Consider the following 14,685-nt stretch of genomic DNA (forward strand, 5'->3'; position numbering starts at 1 on the left):
GGGTTGTCTAGTTGCTACTTTAAGTACACTGGCAAAAGAGCGGGAACAAAAGGATGAAGATGGAGCTTCAATTCCCAGCAGCTAGCTCTGTGTAACTTATCGGAAAGCCTTTACATCTGCCCTGAAATCAACCCCTATCTCCTGCTGTTGTAGAGCCAACGTTTCTGAAAACCAAACCCAGAGTGCCATCTTGTGTGTGGCTGAATTACAACACCAATCAAATTTCCAAATTTTCAGAATGTCTTCAGGTGTCTTTCGTGATGTTAAAGTGAGGGTATTGATTGGAAAGAAGTGGGATCCTGTAAACTGGAATAAAATCACTGGACAGATCCCAATGAAGCTGGGACACTGAACCCCTAAATTCTACCAATATTTACTTATCAGTAGAAGCAGTCCTTCTACACCTGGCTAAAAATGTCAGCCCTGCTTTCCCTGCAGAATCTGTGATGGCCTCACTGAGGTAGTTGCCTTGAAAGATAATGATGATTGTCATGACCACACCTCTTATCCCCCCCTTGCTTCTACACACATAACCAACCTCAAGATCCATCAGACCTGACAGGTGTGGTACAAAGTGTGACCCATGGCGAGGTGTGCTATACTCCAAAAGAATTGCATGATTTTTCCAATTTAAACAAACAGAAATCCAGGAGATATGTGTGGGAATGGGTTTTAGGATGTAAGATAATGCTGGCAGGAACATAAAATTGGATCAGGCCAAGGTTATTGGCATGGGTCCACTAAGCAGAGATCCTGGATGTATTAGTTTTCATGAGAAATATATCTGACACAAATTTAGGGACCTTCTACCTCAGTGAGATGTCTAGGGCACACACAGGGTGTGGGATAGGTTGAGATATCCCTTCTAGAGAAAAAATACGTTGAATCTCTGCTCCTCCTCCAAAAAAGAGGTACAACACTGAGTGGTCCTCTTTGGATTTTAGAGGGAATATATCCTTCATTTGGGTGTGCTACTCTGGCCCATTTACTTAGTGACTCAACAACTGTAGTTTTGAGTGGATCCCAGAAAAAGAGAATTCCTCAATGAGTTCAGATTGTCATGCAAGCTGTTCTGCCCCTTGAGCCATATGACCCAGCACATCCAATGGGGCTTAAAGTGTCAGTAGCAGAGAGAGACATTTTTTGGAGAGTTAACATGAATCACGTATTAGGATTTTGGAGCAAAGCCTTGCCATACTCTACAAATAACTGCTCTCTTTTAGCTTGCTACTGAACCTTAATGAAGACTGAACACTTGACCATAAGTCACTCGAGCTGCCCGACATGAAATGAGTGCTGTCTAACCCACCCATCCATAAAAGCTGGGCCCATCCTGAAACACCCTATCACCAAATGGAAATGACATATAAGTAGCTGAGCCCAAGCAGGTCCTGAAGATACAAGTACATTACATGAAGAAGTGCCCCCAATGTCCATGGCTCTTGTTGCTGCTCTTGTTTCCTCCCCGCATGAGCCCATCCCTCATGGAAGTTCCCTATGATCCAGTTGCTGTAGAATCGACATAGATAAGAAAAAATTTTATTTTTTCAATTTCTCTTGCTTTTCTGATTTTAGATGGAGGTGAAAAACTTAATCTTGGGGAGAATGTGGCTGTGGAGGACAAATATACATTTCAAGTTTAGAATTATACTAAATTCCCAACATGCTTTCATCTGTAAGTTATTCTTTGTTCCCACCAATTGTCATCAAAAAGTTGTCTTGCAAATGGTTTTCAAGTATCACTAGGCCAATAGTAACTGAACTAAAATATCTAAATTTATAACCACAACTTATTTTTTCCTTTAAATATTTTTATCCTAGGCTTTTCCATTTTTTACTTTCTCATTCCAATTCCCTTGGCTGATACAAATATGTTCCTCTAGAAAATATTCAGGCAATTCTATAATATACAACACATGCCCTAGCCAGTTTTGCTCAGTGGATAGAGCATTGGCCTGGGGACTCAAAGGTCCCAGGTTTGATTCCAGTCAAGGGCACATGCCTGGGTTGCAGGCTTGTTCCCCAGTAGGAGGCTTGCAGGAGGCAGCCGATAAATGATTCTCATCATTAGTGTTTCTATCTCTCTCTCCCTCTCCCTTCCTCTCTGAAATCAATAAAAATATATTTTATATATATATATATATAATATACAACACATTATTCAGATTCATGAAGTCATTTGTTCACTTATTTATTCATCCCTCAAGTAGTTACCAAGTACATATTGTGCAAAGGATTATGCTACATTATTCAGTGTGTCAGGCCCTCATAATGACCAAAACTAATTCATAGCTTGTGGCAAAAATTAATAATAAAAAGAGAAAAAAAAAGCCTTTGCCCTGATTTACCTAATTAAGTGTTTGCATGCAGGTAAACCTTTGATATTTCTTCTCCTCCAAATTCAAGTTAATAGGCTAAGCAGATTTTCAAGCTGTCCTTGGGTTTCTCCCTACAGTAAACACACACACACACACACACACACACACACACACACACACACACACACACTCCACACGCTCTTAACTCACTTTTTCTTAGAAATTCATATGCTTGAAATTAACTCAGACACTCAGTGACAGACCATTTTGAATGTATATATTATAATGTTGGCTGTCAGTAATCAATCATTTGCATAAAAACCAGTGGTGCATCCTTCCCATTTTTATCCTTTAAAAAATATTGAAAGGAGGAGTAGCAGTCAAATTTCCAGAGAAGTCTAACTTTGCTACCACAAGTCATATGCTACCAAAATCCAGTCATGAATCCTTTTTCCTCTGGCAGAAAAGACTAACTCAAAACAAGGCTCTGAAAAGGGTCTCCGTCAGACGATATTGACCATGAAGAAGCTACCCTGAAGCCTACAATAGTGCCATGCTCAGAGTCATAACACAAATGCTATCTTAGAAATACTCTACCCTCCTCACCCCGCCCCCAGTGGGATTCTAGAGATTGTTATCCTGCAATATTCTGCATTCCATGCTATAGAGGGCTGTGTTACAGCCAAATTCCAGAGCATGACCACTGCCACAACGCAAATGTTTACGCCACCTCAAAATGTCATATCAACATGACCTTAGAGAGGAGGTATTTGTTTGTGTGACTCCTCAGAGCAGGACCATCTTTGAGGCTGGGACATTATGAGTTTTTCGTAAATATGAAACCAATAGAAGAGGAAAGGAGTAAATTAGGTCCCAAACAAACAAAAAAGAATAAAAAAGAAAAGGAAGGAAGAAAGAAAAAGAAGAAAAGAAAAAGATGACAATAATCAGACTAACACACCTATTCAGTACTTAATGTGTATTAAGCAATAGCCTAGATTCTAGATGCTTATGAATTAATTCATTTGGTCTATGTGTTATCCTACAAATAGGTACTGTCATTATCACCTTCATTTTTAAATCATGAATCTGGACACAGAAAAGTAGCTTTCTAATTTTCAGTTAGAAAATTTTCTTCATGAGATTTTAACTCAGAAAATCTCAGTTCAGAACCTGCAGATTCAAATGCCGCCGTACTCTACAACCTCTCAACGAAAACCAATAACAACAAAACGAAGTGGAAAGGGTAAAGAATTAGAAGAATTTATTCAATAAACTTTTTATTCTATAAATATTTATTGAGCTGGAAAGACAATGTTTATCAGCTGTTGGAGATGACAAAGCTCTTCTTTTCAGAGACCTCACAATTGGCTGAGAGTTAAAGGAAAGAAACAGAACATGAATGAATGCAACAGAGTCTACGAACTATAGGGGGATTTATGCTGTGCACAGCTTCAGGTGTACACATGAGAAGGCACTCTCTCTGCCCAGGGAGGAGGTGATGGTGTTGATGGCTCTCCAGGAAATAATGCCTGGATTGGCTCAGTGAACCAACTCTGGCAGAAGTGAGAAGTGTTGGTTCGGAGAAGATGAGGCCTAAGAGGGGCAAAGTTAGATCCTGTTGTGACACAGCATGTATGTTCTGATGAAGGTGGGAAGAGCATTGGCAATTAAGTTAGAGAGAATGGGACAAACTGAGTTTACGTTTGGAGAGAGAATTGCTAAGAGCTGTTCAACAACTAGTTGCTGTTAGGGAGACATGACATGAGAGCTGACTCCCAGTTTTCTTGCTTGGGCAGAGATAGCTGCCTCTCATCTGCCACCAATAAATGCAAAGAGAAAACATAGGAAGATGGACAACTCAGGGGACTTAAAGGAGAGGAGATAATATAAAAATAACAAGTTCTTGAGTTTGAAATCGCCACAAGACTTCTAGGTCAACATGTCTTGGGAGCCTCGTGATCAGAGGATACAGATTGGACAAACCTGAATACATTGGCAGCAGTTCAATCCCTCCGGGTGGAAGGATTGCTGAGGGAATGCAATTAATGGCAGAAGGATAATGGAGGAAGAAACCCTGGAAGATACCAACAGTGGGATGAGGTACCTGAAGAAGAAAGAGCCTGAAAAGGAGTCACAATTTGAAGAGAGAATCAACCATTCAAGTCAAGGGAAAAGCATTTCCAATGAAAAGAGATCAGTAATTATGTCATATTTCACAAAGTTACCCCATAGAATACATAATGAAAAGCATAGAATTGGACTGGTAGGAGATCATTAGGATCTAGTGCCTGCGTGGAGGGCTCTTAAGGAGAAAGGGTGCCTTTATCCATCAGAGAGGAGAGGAAGATGGAAGAATAAAGAGGATAAAGATGAAATGCCACCAGTGTTTTCTACGGAAGGCAGAAGTTGAATGCTAATCTGTGAATTAGGTAGTGAGATTGGATTCTGAAATGACAATAAAAATCTATAATAGTGGGCAATAGTTGAAACATCCACTGATGGAACGGGAGCAATTACAAAGGTGCTGAATGGCAAAGATGTTCCTGCTGAGGCTGAGAAAGACCAATTTTCAGTAACAGATCTGCATTCTGACTGCCTCAGTAACCACCCTCCCCACCCAGGAGGAATGCAGGAAGGTGTGATTAGAGAGTAAGGTATTGGATTTTAAGTATTCAAAAGTGGATATGAATGCTCAAATTAAGGAAAAGAATTAGTGAAAAATGTCTATTTCCTGGTGATCATTTGTCGCATTAAACATTTGATTGCCTATGCTGTGTTCTCTGGAGGATAATTAACTAATTCTAAGTATTTATTGAGCACCTACTATGTGCTCAGCACTCTGTGAGGCACCAAACATTCGAAGCGATATCTTCCCTACTCTCAAGGTGCTTATAATCTGATGGGGGAATCCCATAAGAAAACTACACGGCCAAAACAGCTGGGTAGAGAGGCTCTGATAAAAGCATTACCGGAGGAAATAGGTTTTTTGGTCTCATAAGAAAAGCATTTCAGGGAAACTAATGAAGGAGGATTTGAGAGGTAGTGGCAAGATTTATTAGAGCACCCTTGAAAAAGCTGCTGCAATCCAGGAACTTCCCTGTGGGTTCAGCAGCAGAAGCTCATTGACGTTGTCAATCTGCCCGCAGATACACCACGCCCAATGTCTCATCCACACCGGGTAGTTCAGCTACAGCTGGCTATGGAAGAAGTCCAGCTTCCAGGGCTGAAGACCCACACATATGCCCACCAGGTCCAGGAGGGTCAGGGCCCAGAGCTGCAATGAGGCACCTGAGGCTCCTGAGGCTCCCCTGGCACCTGAGGCTCCACTAGTCCAGCTCAGTCCCTGCTCCCCACTGGCATCAATATTCTTAGCTGTGTGACATTGGGCAAGTTACTTAACTTCCCTGTGCCCTTGGGATGATCACTATAGAAGAACTCCAGAGATGTGAAGACAATGCAAGGAGTAAGTGAAATTCCTCAGCAGATGCTATGAGCATTGAGGTGATGCTATTCCTTGTATTAGCAGTTTGGTCCTGCTGAGCTGTGGCAGCTGGGAAGCATCTGAAGCAGCTGGGGAGAGCTCCTCTGCTTGGAGACCAGGTGCATGCGCGCCTATATAACAGGTCAACGACACTTTCCAACCCCAAAATGGGAAAGGGAAGCCTTAAAGATATAGTGTGGATGTAATATATTTTTATTTCCTGGACATTTTTGTGGCTTCTAGAGGCAACAAGTTACAATATATAAAATTAGGCCTGCCCTGCCCTTGTATTTATATGGGACTTTCCCAAGTTTTTCCCAAGTACTCCAGAGGAGGAAGATGGTCAAAAGTGGTCCCTGCCCTCTACTCTCCTTCCATCCTCTCAGCTGTGAGGCCCAGAGGAACCGGCGTTTGCTTTTGCGCACCGATGAGGTGGTGTGAACACTGTGTCAGTGTGGGAGGACGTGGAGAGCTGAACCTTAGCAGGAAACGTAAGTCGTGAGCTCCTGGAGCTCCATGTTAATGTTCTTTAAAATGATTACATTGTCACTTTGGATTGTGTTGGTTGGTGGAGCTTTTAAAATAACTAGGTTCAAAATGAAATAAGTTTTATAATGAAATACCAGTGAATTATTCTTACAGAGAAAAATTATAGATATAAATAAAATCCTAAATTATCTCAGTCATCTCTGACCTGGCAGTCCTGAATACTACTTATCATGGTGTCCATTTTAAATGTTTTAAAATAAATATTTAAAAAAAAATTTCCATTGAATATGTCTTTCTCTTATAATCATAAAAAACAATATGTTAAAAATAATATTGTATTTCCTACCAAATTTTCCTCTCTGTGTTTTATTGCTAAGTCTCTATTCCCTATAATGGATGTCAGAGGTAGACTCGCTTAACTTAGCAAACATTGTCTCCTGCATGGCCCAGATCAGATCTGCTCTGTCCGGTCACCTGTGAGGTCTCTGTGACTCTATTTTCCATAGAGGCTGAGTCTTGGAACTTCTACAGGCCAAGATTTATGTGGCCATAAGTGAAACAGTTCTTCTGGAATGAATAAGATCTAAAAGTTTAGAAATCCTCAGGCTATTCTCTAAACAAAGATGTGGGAAACTATTAATGTTTATATTGAAGATTCCCAAGTGGTGGTTTTCTTTCTTTTCTTTTTTCTTTTTTTTTTTTGTCATTGTAGGCTATGAATGGCTATGTCCTCTGCAATCCCTATGCAGTGGCCTCTGGGCAGGATGGCTCTAGCTTGGAATGTGGATGTGGAGAGAATGGAGAGGTAGCTTACCTAGTTTAGTCATAAAAAAAGCCAAATATTTTCTCTCTCTCTCTCTCTCTCTCTCTCTCTCTCTCTCTCTCTCTCTCTCTCTTTCACACACACACACACACACACACACTCTCTCACACACACATCTTCTCAATACTGGTTATAAAATAGCAGTTGTGAAGAACCAGAGGGAAGAAGAAAGAAAGTAAGTTTATCCTTAATCTAGGCTGACTTGTTCATTAGGCATGATGAGAACAATGCCCAGGGCCCACAATACTTTTATGAGAGCATGAAAATGTTTTAGTTTCTGTTAAAATCAGAAAAAAAAAATGAAACTTTAAATTGAAGGAAATATTTTAATATACTACCTTCATCTTGATACCAATGAAGCCATAAACTGTAATTATCAGTGTTTGTTGTTGTTTGGTGGAAGTTGCTCAGAAAGGCAAAGGGACAGGACTCTCAAATGTCATAATGTGGCCCTCACATCTGTGTCCATTCGGTGGGCAGTTGAGACACTTTGAAGACAGTATCTCAGCTCAGACAGTTTCAGAAACAGGAAGCTCATAAAACCAGGATCTTGGGTTTCTTGCCTAAAGAATTCAGTTTAACTTTTTTCAAAGAAAAAATATTCCATAGCATCCAAGCCATCTATCAAATGCATTACTTGATCCCAAAGTCAGAGTGGACATGGAAAAAAACTGAATGGTTCAATGCAAGCTCATTGTCACTACTGAGGAAAACGACTAGGAACTCCATGTACTTTTTAAAATTAACTTACAGTAGCATTCACTATGTAAACAAACAACATGAATCTCTGTGGTTTGAAAAAACAACAACATTTATTAGCTCAATTTTGTGGGTGAGAATTTGGAGAGGACCTCAGTGAGGCGGATCTGCTGATGGTATCACCTGGGCTCATTGCAGTCAGTTGGCACCTTGGCTGGGGCAGGAGGCTTCACTTGCAGCTGGCAATCCTCAGGCTGCTAGAGGGGGCACTTGGATCCCCTCCAATGACTAGACTAAGCTTCCATGATGGAATCAAACTCTGCTTCTGTCACATTCACCAAGTCCAATGGCCAAAGCAAATCACATGTTCAAGAACAGATTCAAAGGATGGAAAATAAACTTTATTTCTTTCTTTTAAATTCTTTATTGTATAAAGTATTACATAGGTCTCCTTTTTCCCCCATAGACCTCTCCCCGGCCATTCCTACTCCCTGCATATGCCATCACCCCCCTACTGTCTGTGTCCATGGGTTATACTTATATACATGCATGCAAGTCCTTTGGTTGCTCTCTTACCACCCCCTCCCCTGCCTTTCCTCTGAGGTTGGATGATCTGTTCGATGCATCTCTGTCTCTGGATCTATTTTTGTTCATCAGTTTATGATGTTCATTATATTTCACAAATGAGTGAGATCATGTGGTATTTATCTTTCACGGACTGGCTTATTTCGCTTAGCACAATGCTCTCCAGGTCCATATGTGCTATTGCAAATGGTAAGAGTTCCTTCTTTTTTATATCAGCGTAGTATTGCATTGTGTAGATGTACCACAGTTTTTTAATCCACTCATCTACTGATGGGTACTTAGGCTGTTTCCAAATATTAGCTATTGTAAATTTGGCTTCTATGAACATAGGGGTGCATATGTCCTTTCTGATTGGTGTTTCTGATTTCTTGGGATATATTCCTAGAAGCAGTATTACTGGGTCTAATGGGAGTTCCATTTTTAATTTTTTGAGGACCCTCCAAACTGTTTTCCACAGTGGCTGCACCAGTCTGCAGTCCCATCAGCAGTGCAGGAGGGTTCCTTTTTCTCCACATCCTCTCCAGCACTTGTTGTTCATCGATTTGTTAATGATAGCCATTCTGACAGATGTGCAATGATACCTCATTGTCGTTTTGATTTTCATCTCTCATGTGATTAGTGACTTTGAGTATGTTTTCATATGTCTCTTGGCCTTTTGTATGTCCTCTTTCAAAAAGTGTGTATTTAGGTCCTTTGCCCATTTTTTGATTGGATTGTTTAACTTCCTTTTGTTAAATTGTATGAGTTCCCTATAAATTTTGGAGATTAAACCCTTGTCGGATATAACATTGGCAGATATGTTCTCCCATGCAGTGGGTTTTCTTGTTGTTTTGTTGATGGTTTCTTTTGCTGTGCAGAAGCTTTTTATTTTGATGTAGTCCCATTTGTTTATTTTCTCCTTAGTTTCCATTGTCCTAGGAACTGTATCGGTAAAGATATTACTACGACATATGTCTGATATTTTATTGCCTATGTATTGTTCTAAGATTTTTATGTTTTCCTGTCTTACATTTAAGTCCTTTATCCATTTTGAGTTTATTTTTGTGTATGGTGTAAGTTGGTGGTCTAGTTTCATTTTTTTTGCATGTATCTGTCCAATTTTCCCAACACCACTTATTGAAGAGACTGTCTTGACTCCATTGTATACTCTTGCCTCCTTTGTCAAATATTAATTGAACATAATGGCTTGGGTCGATTTCTGGGTTCTCTGTTCTGTTCTATTGGTCTATATGTCTGTTTGTGTCAGTACCAGGCAATTTTGAGAACAGTGGCCTTGTAGTATAGCTTGATATCTGGTATTGTGATCCCTCCAACTTTGTTCTTCTTTCTCAGGATTGCTGTGGCTATTTGGGTGTTTTTTTTTTTTTTATACCAGGTGAATTTTGGGGGACTTTGTTCTAGGTCTGTGAAATATACCATTGGTATTTTAATGGGGAGTGCATTGAATCTATAGATTGCTTTGGGTAGTATGGACATTTTAATGATGTTGATTCTACCAATCCATAGACTTTACTTCTTGATGGGAATAGCTGCAGTCACTTTGCAAGGGGCACCTTCTTTTGGCACCTCTTCCTTCAAAATCTTCATATTAGTACTAGTATTTCTGCCATTTCACCTCCTTTTGAAATTTTATGTTCAGATGATTGGTTTTACAGTTTATTCTAAAGCTTAGTTTGGTGTCTGGAAAGGGACAAATGGAGATGCAATTGAAATAAGCCCAATATTTTATTTAAAACAACATTTTATGATATATTTTTTTTTGGTGTTTATAGTATAGTGTGGTTGAATAAGCATGATTTTATATTTATATATATTCAGAGCAGTCTGAATTCATAGCACAGCTTTGCTACATACTGTGTGACCATGGGAAAGTTGCTTAATCACTCTGGGCACCACTTTCCTCCTCTGTGAAATAGACAATAAACTTCACACTCAGGGTTGTTGGAGAAGGAGGCACAAGTACATAGCTAGCCAAGCATCGGTAGGAACCTAACAATTGTCAGTGTTGAGATGATAATGATTAAAAGACAAAGTTTCCACCCTAATATTGTCAACCTGTATCTTACTAAAAACATTTGCTTGAATTATATTTAAACAATATGTAACCTTAGGACATCACCAAGCATTCAATATACCACCTAGAAGAAGGCCTTGAACTTTGATATCACCTAGGGTATGAGTTTATTAATAGCAAAATTAAATAGTGGTTATATACTAAATGTGAAAGCAATGTCAAAACACAAGTTAAAAGTATTTTACCCAGAAAGGATAGTGGCTTTCCACTGATATTTACATTTTAATAAGATATAAACTCTTCATTTATAGTTTGGATAGAAATATATGAAATGAATAATGTCTATACTATTCTAGAGTAAGCTATTAAGCCACTAAATTTGGGATGCAGATCAAAAGAAATTCATATTTGTATTAATGTTCAGACTCTTCCTTGGACTTTCTTTGTGAGATGTTCCAATTAAAGGAAATAAAGGTAGTCTCTTACATTCTCATTCATTCAACCCTATCTAAAACAAAAACCCATCTTTGATTAGAATTTGTAAGCTTGGGAATTCAATGATATTTCTGGATTGATTAGCTTTTATGAATTTAATTTTATTCACTTTTTTTGTCATCAGATGCAACAAGGCCAAAAGACATGGAATGAAATGTGTTTGTGTAGATGCAAATATATATGTAACTCAAAAAACATAATTAATATAAATCTTATATTAAGACCTAATTTGTGCATATAGAGGGTGTTCCCCCAAAATTTAACCACACACTCTGAATAATTATAAAAGTTGTGTTTATTAAAATACATTTCATTTTCAAAATTGAGCTTTTAGCTGTTAAAGTGTATATACATTTTGGGGGGATACCCTGTATATTTAAACACACACACACACACACACACACACACGTTTAAAAATAATGTGTGTGTGCACATATGCACTTATAATCACAAGTACCGCAAAGAATCCAAAGGAATTTTTCATTCCAGGTTGAAGGTAGAGAAAGCCTACTTTTCATTGAATCTCATTGTCTGCACTAAAAGTAGTCAACAACATAGAAAAGGTACTCAACAAATGTTTGTGGAACAAATTTATGTATTAATGAATGTTTTGGAAAACAAGTAGCTAAAGGTTAAGAGCCTATGTCTTCACGATCTAACTTGTTCAGTTCTAAAAGCCTTTCCTTCAACATGGGCATTCTGCTTGATGAAGAGTTCCCTTGAAAACAGCCCAAGATTTACTAGCAGTGAACTGCCTCTAGCGGTTCTCATCTGGCCCTACATTTAGCACTCCAGTTCTACTGCACAGTGTATAGTAACCCAGGGAAGGGCAATGTTTAAACAAAATAAATGGTTTGGAAATACTAGCTACACATGTGCTTACCATGAGAGGGCATTGATGATATTGACTTACACAACAGTGTGCCTTCTGCTCGCCAATTTAGGAGCATCAGAAACTGCATGCCTGAAGGCTAGTTGGATGAAGGTAGGTGTGATTCACAAAAAGGTTTTCTTAGCAAGCAGCACACTCGAAAAAATGCAGAATTGTGTGGATGGCATTTAATATATATATATATACTAGAGGTCCAGCACATGAAATTGTGCATGGGTAGGAGGCCTAGCCTTCGATCAGAGTCATCTTCTGCCCACTCACCAGTCCCCAGTCCTGCCCAGCCACCACCCACCCCAGTTCCCCGTTCGCCATCCTGCGATCAAAACCTGCGGGAATGGGGAGGGGACGTGGTGGGGAGGGACCTAGAGGTGGTCAATGCACCTCATAGCAACTGGTTGAGTGGTTGTTCTGGTTGTTACACCATTATGGTTGCTGGGCTTTTATTATATAGGACTAGAGGCCCAGTGCACAAAAATTTGTGCACTCGGGGGGGTTCCCTCAGCCTGGCCTGTGCCCTCTCACAGTCTGGGACCCCTCAGGGGATGACAATCTGCTGGCTGAGTCCTTCTCCCCAGGGGATTGGGCCTAAGCTGGCAATCAGACATTCCTCTGGTAGCCCGGCAGCCCTCAGGGGATGTCCACTTGCCAGCAGGGAGCAGACCTAAGCTGCAGTCGGACATCCATAGCACTGCTGAGGAGGCAGGAGAGGCTCCCACCACCACTGCTGTACTGGCAGCCATCAGCCTGGCTTGTGGCTGAGCTCCATGTGGGAGCTCACTGACCACCAGAGGGCAACTCCTGCATTGAGCATCTGCCCCCTGGTGGTCAGGGTGTGTCATAGTGACCAGTCATTCCCAGTCTTTCTGCTGTTAGGGTCAGTTTGCATATTATCCTTTTACTATATAGGATAGAGGCCTGGTGCACAGGTGGGGGCCGGCTGGTTTGCCCTGAATGGTGTCCCGGATTAGGGTGGGGGTCCCCACTGGGGTGCCTGGCCTACCTGGATGAGGGGCTGAGGGCTATTTTCAGGCTGCCTGCACCCCCTTCCGGGTGGGGGTCCCCACTGGGGTTCCTGGCCAGCCTGGATAAGGGGCTGAGGGCTGTTTTCAGGCTGGCGGGCAACTGAAGCTCCCAACCTCTCCTTTTTTTCTTTTTTTTTTATTCTGGGATTTATTTACCTTCTATGGCTGTCACTGGAGCTGAGAGCCGGCTTTAGCTCTGAGGCCCAGCTCCAGCTTGAGGCCACGGCTGCTGAAAGCAGGTATCTGGGTTTGTTTGGCTTGTATAATTGAAACACTGTTGCACTCCTGCTCGCTGAGGCCCACATGGCTGAAAGCAGGTTTCTGGGGTTTGTTTAGCTTCTATAATTGCAACATTGTTTCTTAGAGTGCAGCTCAGAGCTGGGCAGCGGCAGGCGGGGAACCTTGGCTTCCTCCATCACTGGAGCAAGCAAGCCTCATGTTTGCTTCAGCTGCCTGGCTGTCGGCCGCCATCTTGGTTGGCAGTTAATTTGCATATCCTGCTGATTAGCCAATGGGAAGCATGTCGGAGGTATGGTTAATTACCATGTTTGTCTTTTATTAGATTAGATAGTTTGATCATCTATGCATTGAAAATACTAAATATATGCAAATTTACCTTATCTGAATTGATTTCTTTCATAGACCTTTAAGAAAGTAATAATAGTAACAATTTCCTCAGTCTAGATATATATATGTTTTTACATGTATATTACTCAAGGTCAGCAGAGAAATTAAAATAATTGTAGAATGTGCAACCTAATAACGAACTCTTAAACATTAGGAAAAATTAGTGAAATAATTTTTTATATGAGCTAAACACCATATTATGATCAGGTGAGTAGGAGTTATGCTTTACCATTTTTGAATTTTTTTTTTTAATATATTTTATTGATTTTTTTACAGAGAGGAAGGGAGAGAGATAGAGAGTTAGAAACATCGATGAGAGAGAAACATCGATCAGCCGCCTCCTGCACATCTCCCACCGGGGATGTGCCCGCAACCCAGGTACATGCCCTTGACCGGAATCGAACCCGAGACCCTTCAGTCCGCAGGCCGACGCTCTATCCACTGAGCCAAACAGGTTTTGGCACCATTTTTGAATTTTAAGTAGATGTTTTCATAGAACCATTAGATGTTGAAGCTGATCAATTCCACTAGGGTTATTATTTGCATGCAAGTTTTCACAAAATTGATTGCATTTGGCACAACTAATCAGAAGTTCTGTATCAGTGTAAAAGTATAATTTCATTTTCATTTCTTTTCCCTTTAATCACATGTTTATTTCATGAAACATATAATTTCCAGAGGTGAGATTTAGAAAGATATGATATATTCAGGTGGAAAATAAAATCATTTCATTGTGACTAAGAGGGCTATGTAGAAATATAGAGAGAAAATTGCCTGTATCTGCAAATCTACATAAGAATTATGTATGGACTTGAGAAAAACTGAAAATTAAAAGGGTAGAGATTTTGTAGGCAGTAATTTAGGTCCTTGAAATGACCTTAGCTTTGCATTGTCATCATAGGTTTATTTTTTCTTTAATCTTCTTTGAGGAATTGATTAAAATATACATATATAACTGAATGTTTGCTTGTCTCTTAATTCACTCGCTGTATGACTAATCATCACATTTAAATATGCTATTATGATTATGTAAAGAGACATTTTTTTCAGAAGAAAAAAATAAAATGAATTTTGTTTTGCTTGTCAAATTTTAGTCATGTTTAAAAAATTGTTTTCAGTTCATTATAACTTCAAACTCTAGTCCAAATGATAATGAACTATTTTGATAGCATGTATTTTTTCATTTAATAAATATTTTTGTTCCAGGAAAAAATATATTTCAATTTTTTTCTATCTA

At 39.8% G+C, this 14,685-nt stretch overlaps 1 protein-coding gene across 1 annotated transcript in view; it reads left to right on the forward strand.

Annotated features, from left to right (window-relative positions):
• The first annotated feature begins 4,380 nt into the window (after positions 1–4,380).
• The window catches only part of LOC118660168 (BPI fold-containing family A member 2-like), a 77,934-nt gene continuing 67,629 nt past the window's right edge, over positions 4,381–14,685 (forward strand). Inside the window, exons 1-2 of the mRNA XM_036317283.1 lie at positions 4,381–4,518; positions 7,004–7,096. Coding sequence (XP_036173176.1) covers positions 4,381–4,518; positions 7,004–7,096 — 231 coding nt within the window. The remainder of the gene's footprint in view (positions 4,519–7,003; positions 7,097–14,685) is intronic.

This window comes from Myotis myotis, unplaced genomic scaffold (assembly GCF_014108235.1).
Source record: "Myotis myotis isolate mMyoMyo1 unplaced genomic scaffold, mMyoMyo1.p scaffold_m19_p_7, whole genome shotgun sequence".
NCBI lineage: Eukaryota > Metazoa > Chordata > Mammalia > Chiroptera > Vespertilionidae > Myotis > Myotis myotis.